Source organism: Rhinichthys klamathensis, unplaced genomic scaffold (assembly GCF_029890125.1).
Source record: "Rhinichthys klamathensis goyatoka isolate OS25496 unplaced genomic scaffold, OSU_Roscu_1.1 h1tg000349l_1, whole genome shotgun sequence".
In the NCBI taxonomy this organism is placed as follows: Eukaryota; Metazoa; Chordata; class Actinopteri; order Cypriniformes; family Leuciscidae; genus Rhinichthys; species Rhinichthys klamathensis.
In genome coordinates, this window is record NW_026606861.1 from 52,689 (window position 1) to 75,313 (window position 22,625).

Here is a 22,625-nt window from a genome sequence, read left to right on the forward strand (position 1 = left end):
CGAGGCTACGTTGTAGTGGGCGGGGCTCTGCTGGATGTTGAGAAATCTGATTGGTGCATGACCGGACCGGAAGTATATAGGGAGTGTCACTATGGAGTGTCACTGCCACTGCCAACAAGGATTGGATTGCTTGTAGAAAAAGAGAGAAACGTCTGATTGTTGTATCCAGTTGTGCTTTTCTTTATTAAGATTTTTACTAATATTTTTTAAAACAAATCACAGACATGTTTTACATCAGTTTGATCTGTATAGCAACAATAGCTCAAATGTGCGCTTGAACTATTACTCTTCTGAATATGAAAATGTAGCCTACTTATAGCCAGACTCATTGTTATGAGGTTGTATGTATAGGCTATGTTGCACATTCCTGTTTTAACTTATAATTGTTTAACTTTATTTCATGAAGTTTACCCACTATTATTATTGTCACTGTGTGTACAAACTGGGGAGACAGAAAAAAAATACAGTGGCAATTATCATAAAAGTTAAGTTAGCCCAATTCTCACTGAGCTTTCTCGCCTTTCTGCATAGTGGAGTTGATAGAAGAACTAGAGACAGTAAAAAAAATATCAAAGAGATAGCAGACTTTGTTAAGTTAAACAGTGACAAAATAGATCATGAAAAGAATAAAGAAACAAACGGAAAAAAAGTTTAGACTCGATCACCAGTTAGTTACCTTTGGTTTTTGATGAATAGATGCATAGCCTATTTTTTATTTAAGTCATACTTTTAATGTTATAATCATGATCTTTATCTCATAAATATGACAGCTGTCATAATTTTGACTTTTATCTCATAAATTATGACTGTCACAATTTCGTTTTTTTTCATCTCATAATTTTGATTTAGAATCTCATGAATTCGACATTTTGTCATAATTATGTCTTTTTGTGTTATAATTATGATTTACCAAAGCATTTTAAAAGCTTTCATAATGTTCAGATATCTACTACAGTAAATGACGGCGTATTTTTCCTCAGTCCACAGCAGAGAGCAGTCTACGCACTACCTACTCACAGACTGAAAAAATAATCCATGACCGTCGCCAAACCTAGTGAACTACCTATCTAGGCTGCAGTTTACGCATCTCGAACGCTCAAAACTGTAGTCACGGTAGGGAGCTGACAGAGTTTTAAAACACAGCCTGAGTGTTGTGAATGGGCGTGGCCGAGACTGCGTGAATCGTGATTACGAGTACGACGAGCTTTTGCACAAGGGAGACAATCCTGACCACATCTACTTCGTATTTACCGAAATATCAGCAATCGGTAAGAACATATGGTTTGTCTAAATGTTACAGTGTCTGGATTCTCAACACCAAACTAAACTTAAGTGCGCGTGATATGTAGTAGCCGCTAAGGAGCAGTCAAGCATTTCCTGTTCTGTTGCAAAACACATTAGCGTTTCTAAACACGTAACTAGCTTACAAGTTGTTCATTATTCGCGCCTGTTTTGTTAGTGATTCTTCTGTCGTGTCTAGGTTTTATTATGAGAGATACACGTTTATTTATCATTAGTTATCATTAGTCATTTATTAGGCTACTACTTAAAATTCATGTTGATTTTAGTAGTTTAGCCTATTAACGTTACACTGAGTTGGATTATTGATATTTAGAAGCAGATCATTATATCGATTAAATGGGAACTATTTTTACCTTACGGTATATTAAAGTTAATGTTAGTTTTAAAGTAGGCTATATATCATATTTAGGGATATAATCTACTGTAATCAACTGTTGCATAGCGTTATTATGAGATCTCTTCTACTGTAATGTGATGGTTTTTTATTAAGTTTATTGGCTGGTCAACAGGTCTGTGATTTGAATAAAGTAAAAAGAGATGTAGATGTTTTACAGCAAGGCAATGGGAAGTGCAGACTCGCATGATAGACATAAACTACTAGAGTCATCAACATATTCCTCTGAACTCGTGAGATTAACTGGTGCTCTCTGTGTTTACTCAGATGTCATATCTAAAATGTTCCCAGCATGTGTTGATCTAGTGGCTGCTTTCTTTCCTCAGATCTAATTCAAGATGTTTTACACCTGTGGTCCCAATGAGGCTATGGTGATCTCAGGTATGCTGCATCTGTTGGTCTTTATTACGGTTATGTATACAAATAAGTAATGGATCTCCTTGAAGGTTAGAATAAATATACTATATATATAATGATGATAACTGAAAATTAAAGCAGCTGTGAGCCTGTGACTAAGGATTGGCACCCGTCAGACTTTATCAATAACCCGTAGAGTTCTGTAGTGATTTTTTGGATCAATGATTTTGTGCAATCTGGATTCTTTTTTAAACAATGACCAAATGCAGAACTGGTTTCAGCTATTCATGTGACTTTCATTCACAGGTCAAAACAGACACAAAGTTCACTGTAATGGTTGTGATATTTTGTGTACCGGTAGATAAATGTCAGTGGTTACACATTAAGATGACTTTAATGCTCGGGGCGGAAAAAAACCCAGCAGGCTCACATTTACTATAACAACAAGGTTAATGTAGGCAAACCGCACTGTACAAAGGGGAAGAAAATAAGTCACCAGCTCCATTATGTCTCTGTCGCCCTTGTTCTCTCTGTAAACAGTTGACAAGCTGCTGGAGACATGCAATGACATGAAGTGTGCTTATGAGTTACTTTTCTAATGTTGGAAATCATGCAAGGGATTGACATTGCTTTTTAAAGGGAGATAGATTTTTTACCGTTATTTGTTAAAAGTGGAGGATTTTCAGCATTGTAATGTTAAGATGACGACATGCATTTCTCTGTTGTTAAACTAGAAATGTCTTGATAGTAATAGCAAATGATTCGTACAATGGTTGGCTGTTCTAAAAAAAATATATATATATATTTTTTGCATGTAATTTAAAACATAGGACTTGTAATAGGAAATATATACAAAATATTTGTTCAAATGTTTGGGATTTTTTTAATGTCTCTTATGTTTACCCAGACTACATTTATTTGATCAAAAATACAGTAAAACAGTCATATTGTAAAATATTAATTCAATTTAAAATAACTGTTTTCTACTTGAATATATTTAAAAATGTAATTTATTCCTGTGATGGCAAATCTGAAATTTAATATTTTGATTTATATCTCAAGAAATATTATTTAGTGTTATCAATGTTGAAAAATGTTTTTGTGCTTTATAATATTCTAACATTGGAATCCTTGATGCATTTTTTTCTGGATCTTTTTTTAATGAATAGAAAGTTCAAAAGAACTTTTAAAAGAGCCTCAACATTTATTTTGAAATAATCAATTTTGTTACAATATATGTCTTTGCTATCACTTTTGATCAATTTAATGTATTTTTGCTAAATAAAAGAATAATTATTTCAAAAAAAATCTAAACTTTCATGGCCTGTAAAAAGTATTTATGGCCTGTAGCCCATATAACAAGCCAGTATTAAATAACCAGTATTGATCAATGCCTATGTTGTGTATCCCTGTAGATACACAATATAGGCATTGATCAATACTGGTGCATTTACCCCTATTTTTACCTTTAGATGATACATATTTAAAATTTAATAACACTGTTAAATGTGCATTTTCAGCAAATCTCAAAATGAATATTACATTTTCATACTTAACATTATTATGTTCTGATGCCTAAATTCACTTCTAGCATTTAAAAATGATTGATTTTAGTTTTTAATGTTTTATTTTTAATTTATTTAGACAAAATAGTATTACATTATATTATTGACCATTTATCAGTTATCGGCTATAACATAATAAAGTAATTATCGACTTATCTGTATTGGCCAGACTTTTAATATCGAAGCATCCCTGTTGTTGTGATATTTCTGTGATATAAAATAGATATAATTTAAGATTTTGGACACATCTCCCTCCCCTAGCCAGTGGATTTTCAAGATTCCACCAAGAATGTTTTTAGTCAAGTATTTAGTCAAGTAAAACTCTCATCTCTTTCAGGATGTGGTCGCTCTCCTCCCCTGATGATTGCTGGTGGAAGAGTGTTTGTTATTCCCTGCATTCAGCAAATCCAGCGGTATGTATTGAATTACAATAGAAGGCAGATGATTACAACATGTTAGTGCCTGAACACACGTGCATTGGAACCATTCTGTTTAACCAGACGCTGCAGGGCCAGTCTCTAATGTGATTCAAGAATAGACTGGGACAAGAGGCGGCTCTGTGTGCAGTAGAGACTCCACTTGTGTTTACATTCCTCTCCACGTATACATGGCGAAAATGAATGAATCATCCGTTCCTCAGAGAGAATACCTTCATTCCATTTTGTAGATCGCTAGAGATCAGTGCAGTAGTTTGTGGATGAATTTGCATTAGTCTGTCCATAATCTGATTACTGTACATCAACATTCACGTCTGTGGCCAGACGGGATTTAAACTTTGTCGACTGAAGACCCTAGTTTAGTTTGACGACAAAAAAACGTACTAAGCGCAATGTTCTCTCACAATTCCTGATTTCTAACACGCACTAAAGCTGTGTGCGTTTATAATTGCGCAAGCTTATTTCGTCCATTAGATCGAAAGATCTGAAAAGCCCATACATTTACCCGCCCATAAACCCTCCCCTCGAAGAAATCAGGACAGAAGTGGTCGAAAGTGGACAAAAGAGACGGATTAAAACACCAGGTGTAAACGGGAATATGTCTCCCTCATCTACTTGTAATCCAAACGAAGTGGTACACACTGCAGTCAAATGACGTCCAGCTCCACCTCTCTGGAATGGGGTGGATGGATAGAGTTGTGGGAAGAGTTAGGGTGTAGTTGGCAGTGATGGAGTACTCGAGTCCTGGACTCGGACTCCAGTCCTTATTCTCTGAACTCGAGTCCGACTCGAGACTCCATTCTCTGGACTCGTGACTCGACTTGGACTCGCGGACTGATGACTAGTACTTGGACTCGGACTCGAGAATATATAAAATCGGACTTGAGCATTCATCAAATGAATGACGTTGTTTCTGACTTAATGGATTATAAAAATTTTATATAAGATGTTACACTTTTCCTGTTTCGGGGTCCAAGACCGGTGTTGTGCCGAATTTCGACCCCCGCCAAATTATTACCCCCCTAGCATTGGTAGGTTTAGGATTGGTTGTGGGGGAGGGGGTAGGATTAGGGGCTGGGTTGGGATTAGGCAATCAGGTACTGACTTCAACAAGGGGGGTAATAAATTGGCAGGGGGTCGAAATTAGGCACAACACAGGCCGTGATCTATTGTTTCCCTCACAGACCTCCTTGCTTGACAACACACTCACTGACGTCACTCACTTTACGCTGCATTCTCGTGCATTATTCGCGGGCTAAATGTTGACAGAGATAACGTAACACTCATTTAACACTAGATAAGTTCCTCTACATCTAATCAGCTATTTTGATTTTAGCACGCTTTGCAGCAGCTGAGTTGACCACTAAGGAGCGAATGTACAGTGACGTGACATAACTGCCAGATTTAAACTGTGCTTTCGTGCTATGGCTGGCGCTGAGCCAAAGTCGGAGGCGCTCAGCGCTTAATCCCGCTTATCATACAATAACACAATTATGTTTATTTTAGCTAACAAACTAGACGGCGACCTTGACTATGTCACACATCGCAACCACTCTTTACCTGCGGAGTTACAACTGCTTATAGCACTGCATTTTCTGTTTTTTGCCGCAGTTACATTGGGATTTAGTTTGCTTTTCAAAATTTCAAAATTGTTTTTCTTTTACCATATTCGTCAAGAAGAATGCATTTCTCCTCCTCTGTCCAATTAGGCTTTCTTTTTTGTTTTGTGTTGCAAAGTGTATATGTCAAATCAGCAAATAAACTCCCTTTTCAATCGTGACAGTGGTGTCATTTTTGTTCAATGTAGAACCTCTTTTATAAATTTTATCAGCTCTTTAAAGGTGCCAGAGTGGAGACATGTAGGCACTGGGGGCTCGAGACTCGACTCGGACTCGAACACGGGACTCGAGACTCGACTCGGACTTGAACTCAGGTAATGGTGACTCGACTTGGACTCGGACTCTTCTATGGTGACTCGGACTTGGACTCGGACTCGAACACTGGGACTCGAGACTCGACTCGGACTCGACAGTTGGTGACTCGACTACAACATTGGTAGTTGGATATTCTAGCTCTACCCATTAGGCCCAAATTACATTCGCTCCTCCTCACTGGATGTCTAGCTAGACGTAAGCTCCACCCATTTGCTCGGCAGTGGGCAGCCTCTTTATTGAACAAGGTGCAAACCGGTCCAGTGTGAGTAAGTTCAGTCATCAATCATGATGTGTAGCTACGAAACTTCTGTTCCAGCATAATGTGTAGATATATGTGGGTGTGGTTTGGGGGCGGAGCCATCTGTTTGTCCAAATAATGGGAGTCGATGGATATGTTTGGGAAACCTGTTTGAGAAACCTGTTTCATGCCGACTTAAATGTTTTACAGCTGTTTTTCTTTTCTCCTAGGATCTCTCTCAATACTCTGACTCTGAATGTAAAGAGTGAAAAGGTCTACACCAGGCATGGAGTACCGATCTCAGTGACTGGCATTGCCCAGGTTAGAGACACACACACTTTACGGTCATCTGTCACATCAGTTTTACAGTCCGTGAGTGCTGTTATTTATGTCTTCTGCAGGTGAAGATTCAGGGTCAGAATAAAGAAATGCTGGCTGCAGCCTGTCAGATGTTCATGGGGAAGTCTGAGACTGAGATTGCTGAGATTGCCCTGGAAACCCTTGAGGGACATCAGAGAGCCATTATCGCCCACCTGACTGTGGAGGTACTGTGAGATGCTTAAAGAGTTATTTGTGTTCTGTATCAAACACACACAGAATGGAAGAAACGAGCTTTTTATAAGAACATTTCAAAGAGGACCGGAGGGTTTTAGTGCTGAAATAAACAAGCAACCTCTGCTGACTGAGATATGTGGTGTGCTACTAACTGTACTGGTGTGCTACTAATCAGTTTTCTGATTATTTGTTATTTATTGATTATTTGTTACTCTTTGTAGGAGATCTACCAGGACCGTAAAAAGTTCTCTGAGCAGGTGTTTAAGGTAGCTTCTTCTGACCTGGTCAACATGGGGATCGGTGTTGTCAGCTACACGCTCAAAGATGTGCATGACGATCAGGTGATATTATGCACCTCACACCCTAAACAAACGCTATTTTTCCAAAGTTTGGGGTTGGTGGGATTTTTAATGTTTTTTAAAGGAAGTCTCTGATGCCCAAGGCTACATTTGTTGGATTAAAAATACAGGAAAACGGTCAGTAATGTTTTCATTTAAAAAAAAAACTTTTTTTCCATTTTAATATATCTTCAAATGTAATTTCTTCTCGTCAAAGCTGAATTTTCAACAGCCGTTACTCCAGTGTCACATGATCCTTTAGAAATCATTCTAATATTCTGATTTGGTGCTCATGAAACATCTCTTATTGTTAATGTTGAAGACAGTTTAGCTGTTTAACATTTTTATGGAAACCATGGTACATTTTTTCAGGAGTCCGTGGTCGATATACAGGTGAAACTTGAAAAATTTGAATATCGTGCAAAAGTTCATTTATTTCAGTTATTCAACTTAAAATGTGAAACTAATATATTATATAGACTCATTACATGCAAAGTGAGATATTTCAAGCCTTTATTTGTTATAATTTTGATGATTATGGCTTACAGCTATGAAAACCTTTTCACAATATTCTAATTTTGAATTTGGGGTTTTCATAAGCTGTAAGCCATAAGCATCAAAATTATAACAAATAAAGGCTTGAAATATCTCACTTTGCATGTTATGAGTCTATATAATATATTAGTTTCACATTTTAGGTTGAATTACTTAAATAAATGAGCTTTTGCACGATATTCAAATTTTTCGAGTTTCACCTGTAAAGTTAAAGAGAACAGCATTATTTGAAATCGAAATCTTTTATATAATTATAAATGTCTTTACTGTCACTTTTGATCAATTTAATGAGTCCTTCCTAAATAAAAGTATTATTGTTTTCCAAAAAAATCTTACTGTCCCCAAACTTTTTAAAGAGTAGTGTATATTCATAATAATACATACACCCTAGTATGAAACTCACCCGGACTCTCTCACAGGATTATCTAAGCTCGCTGGGTAAAGCTCGTACTGCTCAGGTGCAAAAAGACGCTCGTATCGGTGAAGCTCAGTTCAAGAGGGATGCCGTCATCAGGGTGAGATTTTTTTTTTCATATTCCTGTTGTCATTTAATGTTTTTGGATAAAACTGAATGTATGTGTTTGTGTGTGTAGGAGGCTCACGCCATGCAGGAGAAGGTCTCTGCTCAGTATGTAAATGAAATTCAGATGGCTAAAGCGCAAAGAGACTTTGAGCTGAAGAAAGCATCCTATGACTATGAGATCAACACCAAGAAGGCAGAGTCTGAAATGGCCTATCAGCTTCAGGTACCAAATGATATTCAACTTGGTTTCCAGCTGGTAAAATGAGGATTGCCACTTTACATCAATTCATATTTTAGGAATTTCAAGAAAAACAGCAATTAAAGCCCCTTTTGGAGCCCGTTCACACCAAAAGTAAAATGAATAAGCCTCAGGCTGAAGAAAATGCAAATTCACGGCTGTACAGTAGAGGGCACAGCTCAAACAAACCTGGATTGCTGAATAATAGGATGCAGGAGAAGAAAGTTCAACATTCTTAAAATGAAAATAATGCAACAAAAAAAAAGAAACACAAATGTGATTTTTGTCTAAAACCATTTAGAATGGTTGAATTGGATCATTGAAGGTGAGCAGCAAATGTATTGGTTAATAATGTGAGATTAAATACATAAAGTATATTTATGTAATGTAACATTTAATTATTGTAGGTTTGCGTAATATTCTGAGTTAACCTTATATAAATAAGAGGTTACATCCATCATTCATTTTGAGAGATAAAATGCAGGACAGAAAGCCATAACACATCAAATGAATGAATTTTAAAGAATAAATAATACATAAATAAGGTGACCTTTTCCTATTATAAAATTTGTTGTCATGCTGAACTGACCATGTGAGAAGTGCATTTCTGGGTTTGTAGAGAACTCACTCTTCTCACTCCTTACAAATGTCCCCATAAGAAACTATTACCATCCGAAATGGGGCTTAAAGCCCAAGTATACTTCGAACCCGGACACATAGCCTTTCAAAGTATACTCCATTTAATAGCGTTCGCGATACATGCGCTCTAGAAAATTTGTCCAGTGTCTGTATTTTTTTTCTCCAGAAGTTAGTACCGCTAAATGTCTTTGTATTCTTTTAAAACAAAGTTGCAGCTATCTCATAACCCCTCACACAAGAGCTTGTCAATGCGGTCATCTGTTGTTGTTGTAGTGTCTGGTATTTTGTTGTTGTTGTTAAATTATTTCTGTGAAACAAAAGCCCAGGCCAGTGTTGCCACCTATTGAAACAACTGATTAGGGCAAAACAAATTTAATGCACATGCGGTTACAATAATCAGGCAGCGTGTTTATTATTCTGGTGATGAAATTTGTGCCAAGCTCCTTTCTCGCGGACCCTTGCGTATGTGTAAAAAACCGAAGTATACTTTGGGCTTGAGTTACGTCTACTGACGTTTTTACCCACTGTCATTTGATTTAGGTGGCCAAGACTAAGCAGCGTATCGAGGAGGAGAAGATGCAGGTTCAGGTTGTGGAGCGTACGCAGCAGATCACTTTACAGGAGCAGGAGATCACCCGCAGGGAGAAGGAACTGGAGGCCAAGGTCCGGAAACCAGCCGACGCTGAGAGATACCGTATTGAGAAGATCGCTGAGGCAGAACGGTGAGAAACTGATGCAGTGATAGTGATACACACAAACATCGAAATCCAAAGGTTTTCTGTTTTGGGTTTTGTCTACTTTAACACACATTTGTGCTTTGCTGGAAGCAAATCTAAAGAATAAGATTCTTATATATATATATATATATATATATATATATATATATATAAAATCTTGAATTATGATAGCTTGGTATCATAATCTCAAAAAACCTTTTCATCTCCTCTAACAGGCTTCAGTTGATCATGGAGGCAGAAGCTGAGGCAGAGTCCATCAGAGTGAGTTCATGAATCTCTCCACATCTGTTTTTCGCCAGTGACAATGAGCGTTACTGTTTGCATAAGACACATGTTACACGACGTACACCTTTAATCCTTTCACCCGCCAGCATTTTATTTTTTTATTTGCCAGCCACATCAGCATTTTTGATCATTTTCACAAAAATTATAAGGCCTCCAGATTATTTTTTGTGTGAATTTCTAAACATGCAATATATCAAAAGAAAGAACAGACCCTCTGCTTTTAAACAAATTCTGTTCCATGCATTCCTTTTTTTATCAACTCTTGAATATGGGTTAGTTTCATAAAAAAAGCAACATTTTGAGCAAAAAGCAGAGAAACATGCTAAATCAGACTATATCCAGATAAGATTCTCCACCAGTAAGCTAGTGTGTGGTGAGCGTTCTGGCGCAATATGGCTGCCGTCGCATCATCCAAGTGGATGCTGCACATTGGTGGTGGTTGAGGAGATCCCCCCCTCTATGTAAAGCGCTTTGAGTGCCTAGAAAAGCGCTATATAAATGTAATGAATTATTATTATTATTAAGATTCAGGATGATCAAAACATATATGGAGTAGATCGAGTCCATCAACACCCCTAATGCTTGCACAGTCCTTTAGCTCGTCTTGGGTTGACATTTCATTCAGTAACATTAGGCAGTTTTGATTTGCATCTGCTTACATATGATATAGTTTGTTTCTGCGTGTTTTTCATCTGTCTTTTGATCAGGAGATTCAGTACTCCTTCAGAAAATGCCTAATAGCGCCCCCTCCTGTATAATAGTGAAAAGGACAACCTGGAAATTTCAATCAATGGCGGGGAAGCGTTTTCTCACAACGTACGGAAATTTCCGTTAATGTCGAGGAAAGAGCCAGCTGTACTTAAAGTGAAATCGAAAAACTAACTGGTGTGACGTCATTTCAAACAAAATCAAGCCAAAGTAAAGTTCATTTTGGGAGTTCAAAACTCTTTTTTCGTTTGTGCTATTTTTTATTTTGTTACTGAGAGGAAAGCGCGCAGCATGAGCAGAGTCAGGATGTTCGCTAAAAGTATATCCTTACAAAGGTATTTTAAACTTATTTTTACCTCTAAGCAAAAAAAGAAAAAGAACTTTGCAGTGAGTATATCAGGGCCTTTAGACTATTTAACACATTAGACATTAGACTCTCATTCTTCATCTTTTTCTGTCTCTGTTTCAGATGAGGGGAGAGGCACAGGCCTTTGCGCTGGAGGCGAAGGGTCGGGCTGAAGCCGAGCAGATGACCAAAAAGGCAGAAGCTTTTAAAGAGTACAAAGAGGGAGCCATGGTGGACATGCTGCTGGAAAAACTCCCGCTGGTTAGTGCATCTGAACTTCTGAATGTCATTAAATAAATTCAATGATAAGATAACAGTCAATAATGTTAAAAGGCCATTTGTCCTCCACTGCTCTAGATGGCAGAAGAGATCAGCAGGCCACTCTGTGCAGCTCAGAAGATCACCATGGTGTCCAGCGGTGGGTCAGAAGTGGGCGTTGCTAAGCTGACTGGAGAAATTCTGGAAATCATGACTCGCCTGCCGAGCGCGGTGGAGAAATTGACTGGAGTGAAAATCTCACAGGTTACCTCACCTGTAAGTTAATGCCCGTAAATACACAAACCAACACATTCTCACCTGTGAAAGGTTATCCCATTTCATTTTTAAATCTAGTTGGGTTCGCAATGTTGAACTGTGAGTGATGACACGCTGACCGCTCCAAAATGGCAGGCGTATCAACGTGTCTAGAGCAGTCCAATGTGGCATCTACGTATACATATCTGTGCCGCTCACACTGACAGCAATTAAATCACTGTATTCAGCAGGCTCTCCTGTAGTATCAATATCTCCATTCCCATTGGTAGTTGCCATCATTTTCTGTTGCATCATCAACGTTCTCTTTCACTTATGTCACTGCCAATGACCAACAGCTAGGTGATGTAGCTTAAAAAAAAAAAAAATGTTAACATAAGTAATGTAATATAATTATAATCAGTGTGTGTGTGTGTGTATATATATATATATATATATATTATAATTATATTTATATATAAATGTTGATGTATACAATTATGTATATTTTATTTATATTTTACATTAATTATATAATCATGCCATCATTTAATCATATGCACCTGTATAACAAAACATAATAACAAACCAGTGTTTACCAGTATTTTTTTACCAACATTTTAATACATGAAAAATGCCAATCCTTAAATCAGAGTTTTAAATCTAATCATTGTCATTTACAAATGCAATCTGTTCTGATTCAGGGATATGTATCAAACTTAACAACTCTCACAATGTATTGGCTAAAGTTTAAATCAGAGATGGTAATAAATGTATATTAAACATAATGGCTAAATAAATAGCACATTTAAATCTTTGCAGTAAATCTAATTTAAATCTTTCTGTGTGAATGCCATTCACATTCATCACATTGAATATTTTGGTATTACATTGGTGTAAAACACCTGGGGCCTCATTTATAAACGTTGCGTACGCACAAAAGAAGGCGTACGCCGCTCTCTACGCAATAATTGGTATTTATAAAAAGCAAACTTGACGGGAAAATGTGCGGTCCTTCACGCAAGCTCTGACCCAGGCGGACGCACAAAAACGGGTGAAATGAGAAATGGCGACACCGTCGGCAGATGGAAAAAACACGTGAAAGTGTGTGTAAGTGTGTGAAAGTGTAGACCGTTGTGTAAAAGAAATGGCAATACTGCCTCTCATAAATAAAATGTGGCTTCACAAAGCAAGTCTTACAATTAACAGCCTACACGAACACCCGTTTGATCGATCTGCAGTGTAAAACAAACAAAATCAAACAAAGATTACATAACAACAGAAATGCAAATTAACACATATTTGCAAAAAGAAAAGTGAAATATGTTCTGCAATAATATTGGCTTGTTATGCAATTCATCCTCATAACACATCTGTAGCTTGTCAGATGCAATCAAATAGATGGTAATAAAATGTCATGATGCCATCACAATACGTAATGGAGCGCTAGACGCTTTTTTGCATCGACTTTGATGTCCGACTATTTATTTTTTCACGGTCCACGGTTGTGAGGCTGCAGCATTAACGGCGTCTGCAACCTTTTGCCACTCAAGTGCCTTTTTGGCATTACTATAGTAATGCCCACACTGCATGCCCTCCAAACAACATTTTACTCCTCTTTTCCACCTCGCCAACGATCATTTCTACTTCACATTGAGTGAAGTTACGTTTCTTTGTTTTCCTCTCTGTATTTGCCATGATTTCGCAATCGATGAATATCAAATTGTGGGCGTTTCACGGACTATTTATGGGCAACTATGGGCGTGACATGAAGCCGCAAAAGCTGCGCAACATTTAGAATTGATTGTGATTTATTAAGGGAAAACTGCGTAGGATGTGCGTGCGCACGGTTTTATAAATCCGAATATTTCTGTGCGTACGCACGTCCTATGTTTCATCCGTACGCCACTTCTGACGCAAATCCTACGCAAAGTTTTATAAATGAGGCCCCTGGTTTCCACTCCAGACACACCAAATGTGGATGTTTTTTTCTTTTCTTTGGCCAGGCTGGTTTAACCCGAATGGGCTAATGGAGTCAGATGAAGAAGGAATCAAGTCTGATCAGCTCTGATTGTGGATCTCAGCGCTTCCTGTGTGTGTGCGCATGTGTGCATGCCTGTGTTTGTACTGAACTTAGAACATTGAGGTCATGTTTTTTTTTTTTGTAATCAACCATTTGTAACAGTCAGTTTTTATATTCTATTTTGTGAATTTTATGATTTTATCACATTCTATTATAATTTTATACATTTATTAGGTGAACTACATCATCTACTCTAGAGCCTCTGTTAATAGTGAATATTCAGGGAAGCAGGGTTGGTCTTTTCATTTTTGAATAGTTTCTGTCTGTTAGAGCCACACGCCTGTTGATTCTGGTTCAGTTCCTTTCTAAAACCAAAGTGCATTCCAGACCAATGCATGTAAATTCACCTCAAGTGCATTACTGAAGCCATAGTCCGCATGCATAATGCCTTCCGTTTCCAGACACTGAAATGTGACGCTTTATTCTTGCCGTTTTAACCCTCTGTGACTATATGTTCTGAGAATATATTGTCCGGTGGTTTCATACTTTTTCTTTTCAACAGTGGCACTGAAGTTTGCAGACATTTTGAAAAATGATTTGTAATGTAAGTCTTTTTTTTTTTTTTTGTTAATCAGGCCACTTTCCCTTAAACAGGTCTGTGTGCTCAGGTGAGGGATTTTTTACAGCAAGTTGAAAAGTAAGAGGGGTGGGAAGTGAGTGCAGAAAAGAAACCTGATGATTTTTGAAGTTGATGAACAAACAGGAAAAAGAAGAAGAGAAAACAAGGTTAGGTTTTTAACACAGGCCGCAAGCATGTCTTTGTGCCCACAGAAACTGAAGTGAAGGCTGATTGTGGTTTCATTTCTCGTATCATTTTCCAATGGTTGCAAAAAAAAAAAAAAGTTACTGTTTTGGTTTTACCATGCTGCTGTGTACTTCACACTAAAATTGACTCAACATTACCAGAGGTAAACCTATGCATCTCCAGTTTACGCCTTCAAAGTGCCTCAAAGCGACATTTAACTGACAGCAACCTGCTCTGATCTCTAGTGTTTCAGCAACAGGAACAGAACTGTGATATGTCATGTGATACTTCCTTGCCCTAATGACTAATTTCATTTAGAATATTACATTTTTTTGCCATTAGTTTGTTTTCATTGGCTTAAAACCTTGTTTATATATTCAACAAACTTACCCAATATTTGCCTTATTGTATGTTCAACGGTGAAGTAGATATTTCGCCTTAAATTGTAGATCTATATATATCCAGGCTGAGATTTATACATATGATTATACAAGTAAGTACTGTTTAATAAAAACAATAAACTATTAGCATGTGCTCTACTTTAAAACTTGTGTGGAAGTGTATGTTTTCACAAATTTAGTTGTGAAATCACGTACTACTCAAAATGAACAAATTGTAAGTGAAAATGATCATCGGATTTCACTTTATTGGAAAAGGTTACTTTATTAAAACACCTACAAAAAGAGACAACACAGGCAATTACACTGACTAACACAGGCAGGGAGTCGAAAACAGAGACAGACAGACCCGATTAATAACAGATAGCAATATTAATGAAGAAAATTATGTCCCATGAATTATTTACAGTTTTCATTATTTAAGAAACATGAATAGCTGTGGACAGAACATGCCCAAAACTATTTATAAAAATAAAACAAAAGTTCAGGCCTCAGTGTACCAAAAAAGGTTAAAGGTCATTCAATTAGCATAATCGGGATTGGCAACATAACCTTTGGGAATCACATTCTTCTGTGTATATTACAGTAAATGTTACTTATGTTGCTCTCCACCACACCTACACAGACAGTCTTCCTCTTAAATGAGGATGAGGTGGCGTCACCACACCAGTTTCAAGTTAAATGTACAGTCTGCAGTCACCGAAACCATCACTGAGATTAAATGCAATTACGCACTGTTGCTTTAAGAGTTTCTTTGCAATTGTCCCACAGGTTTACATAGTAAATTCAGGACAAATGCTTTGGTTATTTTTCTATTTTCTTAGTTTATCTCCTTTTCTCTTTATAAACAATACATTTCTTATTGGTATAAATTTACATTTCTGTGGCCATTCCGCATGTTCCCCCCGCCCCCCTCTCTTTCTCTCACTATTTACTTTCCAGGCCCATTCATTTCAATTTCAGGCAAGTCCAGGCTCATATCGAGTCCTTTCAAATAGTGCATTGCTAGTACATTTCCATACATCCCATCCCAAAAGTCTAGTTTAACCCAGCACATACTGGCACCAACAAGTTCATGATCTGCGTTCAGCTTAGTTCAAGTCAGTTCACGAAAATGGCAGGTCAATTACAAAACTATCTAGTCATTTTCTGTGCCATCAAAAATGATAACTCACATTCACACTTAAGGCCAGTTTCACAACAAGAACTATATTGGCGTCCACACCGACGGATAATAACTTCATGTTGTGTGAGATGAGGTTATGTTGTCTGCTGCTTTAAATGTTTGAGCTCTTTAAACTTGAGTGGATTCTGATTGGCTGTCAATGTTTTTTTTATAGTTAGAGCTCTGGTGTGGACTTCCCTATTTTCATAGAATTAGCTATTGTCCTTGGTGTGAATGAGCCTAAAGGGACCATTTATATGCGGACAGAAAGGAGGTGGACTCACAAATATCCATCCTCTAATTCACCGCAATTTGACAATATCGTGTCATAAGCCTGTTTCACACATCAGCTATTTTGTTGTACATAATTATAGTACATTGTGTCATATTTGAAAACACTGGAAGCTCTTCAACATTCGTTTTTGACAATCGTCGAACTCCAAGAGGTCCAATGACTCATGAATTTGCCCTTGTATGGGATTCCACCGTTACAATGATTCAACAAAACCTCATTTAATATCATTGAAAAGAAAACGTCCCACTCAATGTTAATGTTTAGTGATGATGAATTACCCTCCACCACAAAAAAGACTGAAAAACTGGCTGATACATTTTCTACATGACCACAAATGGTAGCAAAGTTAGACTGTTAAAATGTTATTCACTATTATTACTTAAATATGCAAGTAGAAAAAACTATTTCTGTATTTCTTCTATAAGTTTCAATATGCATAATCAATAATTTGTCAAATGCTGCCTGAAGAAAACTACGACTAAATAGACAGTTTGTAGAGCCGTGTGCTTTTGTGCTGCCTGTTATCTACCTATAAAAACCCTCCACCAGTTCCTACGATTATGTTTTGAGATCTATTCAGTGTTCAGGGAATGAAAAGACAGTTTTGATACATGTAACAGGACCAGGATTTAAGGTTCAGAGGCCAAGCAGCATTTTATCCCCAAATCAATTTCATATTATTCCTGTATCCTGTTAGCCCGTTGTCAGAGCTTACTCATCATAACGGAACCTGACAGAACCATTTACACAGAGGTTTCATTCTCAGGTTCGGATAAAAGACAGAGGAATGCCAATTATGTGGTGCATTTTGAGAAATATGAGCTCTGTGAAACCAAATACTGGGGAATAGTGATGTGGCAAGTATGAATAGTGAGGGAACAGAGAGCCTAAAAATGAGTTGGGGATAAAATGTTGCTTGAAAAGTTCAGGATAAGGGATGAGAAGCGGGTCATTAAGGGGCACCGAACCTGCGGCTTTTGTTCGCCCCATCCCATCAAAAAAAGACACTAATTTACATAAGAGTGCTTAGCCGTGTCTGCTTAAGAACACACCACCTGTCTGTGGTCCACACACACTTTCTTACATTCTTCCTCTCTTCATCTCCGTCACTCTCTAAACCATGTTCATTGCGTCTTCTGTGAGGAAGGAGTGAATGTACGCAAAGGAAGGCCGTAGTTTACAGTCTCTGTTCCAGCAGCTAAGCATCAGCTCATACAAACCCTGTGGGCAAACAGCGGGGCGAGACAGGTACACCTGATGAAGAGAGAGAGAGAGAGAGAGTTTGGCTACGCTTATTTTTTTTTCATAAGGGTTAATAAGTGTTAGAAAATATACACATACCTGTCTGCCCTGGTCTCTGAAAAACTCCCCTGCGTTGTCAATGACCTGTTCATCGGTCATGTGACTGTACGGTTGCTCTTGACACACACTCAACATCTCCCACAGTGTCACGCCAAATGCCCACACGTCACTCGCAGTGGTGAACTTCCCCTACACACAGACGCGCACACACACACATACAAAAAAAAAAAATGCCTGAGATGAAGGGCACCAGTATTGTGTATTGCATGAATGACATGTTGCTTATGTGACTTATATATAGGGGGGTCCAAAAAAGAAATATGATAAAATGATATTAAAGATTTGTGACAGTAAGCATGTGAGCTCCTTTGTACATATAAGATAAATGTTAATACACATTTTATATCAAATATAATACGTCTGATAATAAATTATAAAAAAATTAGTGCTGGGCAAGTTAACGCGTTATTATCGCGTTAACGCATTTATTAATTAATGCCGACAATTCTTTTATCGCGCGTTAACGCAGAGGTTTTTTTTATTATTATTTTGAAAGTCCGTTGCTCACTGCCTCTGAATACACATAGGCCTACAGTCAAACCATGATCACAGGAGGGGTGGGATGTTGGTCAGCCAGCAAATAACCCACCCAAACAAGCAGTGGAGAGGCTTTGGCAGGTTCTCTCAGGTGAACAGAAAGGGAGACAGCGCTCCGCGAGTGAATGACAGGCGCTCTTAGTAACCATGGCACCGGCTTCTGTGCGCTACGCAGCTGTAGCCTTTTTAACTTAAATTAAAATTATACATAACTTTACCTGATAGGCCTGCGTTTAGTTTAGCGGGGATGCTCTGCCATGTGAATTCCCTCCTGTTGATGTCCTGATAACTATTTAGATTCTGGAAACTCACAAACAGCGAGCCGAGGATCAGTCTCTCTTCCAATGATTTGTGCTGCGCGTCGTGTACAAAAAAGTTAGACAATTCCACTTCGGCAACGCGCGGGCGCGTGCGTGAGGCGAGCATGACTGCAACAGTTTCACAGGAACGCACCCGCTTGTCGCTGCACCAGTGCTCGACCACTTCACCTCACTCTAGGCTGATTTATACTTCTGCGTCGGACCTACACCGGAGCCTCTCTACGCTATAGACTACGCGTTGGTTTTCATTTATATATCTGCGTCGTTGTCCGCGTTGACGCGCAATTACACATGAGGGAGAGTGTGAAACCCGGGGAGCGGTTCTAGCAATCACAGCGCTTGCAGTACGCGTAGAATTGACGTTACATTTTTGGAGAGATGCACGTCAGGGTACGCGCGCTACACAGCTACGGCGCGAGTTCGATGCAGAAGTATAAATTGGGCTTTACCTCTGTTTAATGTAATCTTACGTGGGAAACCATGGCATGCCATGACCAAACCTAAGCTGCTATCAGAGAAGTAACGTTGGTCGACTTATATCTGTAGTAGTGATCATGACCCTTTGACTACATAGACTGTTTCTGCTGCTCCCTGATACAAGATACCTGTTCAGAAAAAAAACCCAAGAAAACTGGACCTGTTTTAACAAGCTAGATAAAAGGTAATGCCCTGGCAGTGGCAAATAGCTTTGTTTAAATATTTGATTTGATTACATTAATGTTTAAGTTGAGATTTACAAGAAATATTTTATTGATACTGTGTAAAGGGAATACTGCTGGTATAAAAGCACCTTATTTGTTTAAAGTTTTTGCAAACCACATGTTATTGCACTTTTGTAGCAGTACATTTAAATCAAAAGTGAGCAATACACTACTAGAATTCATTATTCAATTTTGCGCGTAACAATGCGATTAATCGCAAGAAAATCATGCGATTAATCGCGATTACATTTTTTAATCGTTGCCCAGCACTAAAAAAAATATAACTTGATACATATAAATTAAGTAATTAAATGTCTCTTCATTTTGGTAATGAAAAAAAGAAAGTATTTTCACTAGTGGTCGCAGTCTTTTTGGACCCCATTATATATATATATATATATATATATATATATATATAATTTTTATTAATTATTAATAATATTTACAAAATGTAATAATAATATAATATTGTATTTCTTTATTATATGATAATAAATATTAATTCCAAAATATATATTTAATAAATATACATATATCTTTATAATGGTAATGAAGAAAAAATGAAGCAATTTAACTAGTGGTTGCAAACTTTTTGGACCCCATTTAATATATTATACTTTTATTAATTAATAATAAAAAAAGATGTACAAAATGTGATAATACATATTAATAAGTGATAATATAATGATACAAATGAAGCAAATAAGTATATCTCAATTAATAATAAATATATTATAATACAATTAATTAATAAATATACATTTAATACATAAATATATCTTTATTATGGTAATGCAGAAAAAATAAAGTATTTTCACTAGTGGTCGCAGACTTATTTATTTATGAATAAAAAAAAACTTATACAAAATTTCATATATATCATATTTCTTTATTATAAGATATCAAATATTAAAGCTGATAATAAATATTAATAAATAAACCTAAATTAAGTAATTCAATATATTATCTTTATTATAGTAACATGGATGAATCAAAATAATCGATAAAAAGTTTGTCATAATATTGTAATAATAAAAGAATGCCTAATATTCCTGTATTTTCATTTATTTATTATAGCCAAGTTACAGATGTGTGTGTTCTTCTTACCATGAGGATGCACTCCCATGCCATCCAGCGAATAGGCAGGACAGCTCGTCCCTGTATCCTGTAATAATCGCCAGCATAGAGGTTCCTGCTCATGCCAAAATCAGCTATCTTTATCGGACGCTCTCCGCCGCGCTCCTCCTCCTCGCCCCTCTCTCCACCCACCAGGCAGTTTCTTGTGGCCAGGTCTCGGTGCACAAAGTTCAGAGACGACAAGAACTTCATTCCCGATGCGATCTGACTCGCCATGGAGATCAAAGCTGGGTAGCTGAGACAGACAGACAGAGATTTAGCCTTTCATTTATATTAGATGCATCATTACTTGATATTGCCGTCGTGCTGTTCTGTGTGAGTGTGTGTACCTGATGGTTGGTGTATTATGTGAAGGTCCAGTCTTGTCCAGCAACACTCTATGGGAGAGGTACTGATTGAGGTCTCCGCTCTCCATGTACTCTGTGACCATACACAATGGGTCGCTGCTTACACACACACCCAGCAGGCGGATTATGTTCGGATCCTTCAGGCGAGATAAGATCTTCACCTCCTTCAGAAAATCATTCCTGTTGAAGGAAGAGCATGAAAAGAATGAGAGTAATAAGAGAAGGGAAAAGGACAACATTTTGAAAATGAAGCATGAAGAATTTGAGTTTATTACAATATTAGAAAATAAACAACAGCAGTTTTTGTTTAACAGTTAAAGAACTATTCCAACCAAATCTGATTATTTGGCACAAAAATTTGATTTTATACAACAACCTCAAACTATTATATTGTAATTATCTGTTTATATATATATATATTAGGGCTGACTTCTAATAGTCGAGGATTCGACGATTCGATTCGGAGAGTTCTGATTCGACTATGAACCTCATAGTCGAATAGTAGGCAAGTGTTATAAGGGGTGTGACGTTATTATATAACCGTGAGACCGACGGTTATAGTTGAACACCGTCATTAGAACTCTATAACCGCCAAAACCGTGCTATTAAAATATTTTTTACAAACATTTTTTATCATAGAGAATGTTTAAATAATATCATCTTACGAGGGAAACGAAGGCGGAGTTAGTGGTGCGATCGGAGGCTGAGTGCTGGAGATGATTCGGGAGAGGTCTGTGCAACTTTACCGATCAGAGCGCGCGCTGACACAGTAAAGCCTTGTTTATACTCGACGCGTCCGCACGAGCGCGAAGGTGCGGATGACAAAAAAATGACGCGTTGGGTGCGCAAGACCGGCAAGACCCCATTTCGCTTGGCTGTGTGGCGTGTGCACAGCTTTTTTTGTAACAGCGCGCGCGACGCCGCATCCGAGCATGAACGACTTTAAGCCGAATCTGCCCGAGCATGTAGGCTACGTCTCACCGCACCGGCACGCAGTTTGCGCGTCTAAATGGCAAAGTTCATTGCAAAGTTTTTTTGTTAAGGTTTTGTTTACTGTGTGTGATTTATTTAAAACAAAGCACGTTCATTGCAACGTTTTTTTTGTGTTAAGGATTCATTTAATGGAAAGCACATTCACTTCTAGTTGTCTTGCTGTTCATTTTAAATAAACGTAGAGCGAGTTGTCCTATAACAGACGAACAGTTATTCAACCGAACGTCTAGCTGCTATCTAAAAAAAAAAAAAAAAACGGTTCGACTATCAGTCGACTACGGCAAAATCTAACGAATCAGATTCGACTATGAAAATCCTTAGTCCAAAACAGCCCTAATATATATATATATATATATATATAGCTGAGAACAGTTTGAGAAAAAAATTGCAATTGCATTCAAAATATAAAAAAAGTTTGATCTGTCAAATCAAAGTTAGTTATCAAATATAATTACAAAATTTGTTCAATGTTTTGCTTTGTAAAGGTCAAATGAAGTAACATTAAGAATAAATATATAATATTTGTCAAATAAAATATATATATATTAAATTGAATTTATTTAAAATATAAAATGTTTTTATATCTAAAGTGTACCTTTGACATCGTGTACAGTTACCTGGCATTTTTTGAAGCATCTGGCCGTAAAATCTTCACAGCCACCAGAAGAGGGCGTCCTTTCCTGACATTAAACGGGAACTCAAGGTTTGCAAGGTCCTGGGGGTTTTCAATCTCACACAAATGAACCTAAGGAAGCAGACAAATAAATAGACTGGTATGAGGGAACAATATTATTACAAGTCTGCTTTAGGCAGCACAAAAAGGTTTATGAATAAAGAATCCCATAAAGCTAAGAGAGGAGTGGGAATTTGTAATGTTTTTG

At 37.4% G+C, this 22,625-nt stretch overlaps 2 protein-coding genes across 4 annotated transcripts in view; one reads left to right on the forward strand and one right to left on the reverse strand.

Moving 5' to 3' along the window:
• Positions 1 to 1,174: 1,174 nt before the first annotated feature.
• On the forward strand, positions 1,175 to 13,910 carry flot1b (flotillin 1b). The gene is made up of 13 exons (XM_056232582.1): positions 1,175 to 1,268; positions 2,023 to 2,077; positions 3,956 to 4,031; positions 6,458 to 6,548; positions 6,629 to 6,772; positions 7,004 to 7,123; positions 8,095 to 8,190; positions 8,269 to 8,421; positions 9,616 to 9,797; positions 10,028 to 10,073; positions 11,275 to 11,412; positions 11,509 to 11,685; positions 13,668 to 13,910. Exons 2-13 carry the CDS (start codon positions 2,035 to 2,037, stop codon positions 13,689 to 13,691), a joined length of 1,290 nt encoding a protein of 429 aa, XP_056088557.1. The 5' UTR covers positions 1,175 to 1,268; positions 2,023 to 2,034; the 3' UTR covers positions 13,692 to 13,910.
• A 2,361-nt stretch (positions 13,911 to 16,271) lies between these two features.
• ddr1 (discoidin domain receptor tyrosine kinase 1) overlaps positions 16,272 to 22,625 on the reverse strand; it is a 49,325-nt gene continuing 42,971 nt past the window's right edge. For all 3 annotated transcript variants that reach the window (XM_056232577.1, XM_056232576.1, XM_056232575.1), the window contains 5 exons: positions 22,362 to 22,489; positions 20,734 to 20,931; positions 20,375 to 20,639; positions 17,689 to 17,838; positions 16,272 to 17,601 (listed from right to left, as the gene is read on the reverse strand). In XM_056232577.1, the coding sequence (XP_056088552.1) occupies positions 17,461 to 17,601; positions 17,689 to 17,838; positions 20,375 to 20,639; positions 20,734 to 20,931; positions 22,362 to 22,489 (882 nt within the window). In that variant the 3' untranslated portion in view covers positions 16,272 to 17,460. The remainder of the gene's footprint in view (positions 17,602 to 17,688; positions 17,839 to 20,374; positions 20,640 to 20,733; positions 20,932 to 22,361; positions 22,490 to 22,625) is intronic.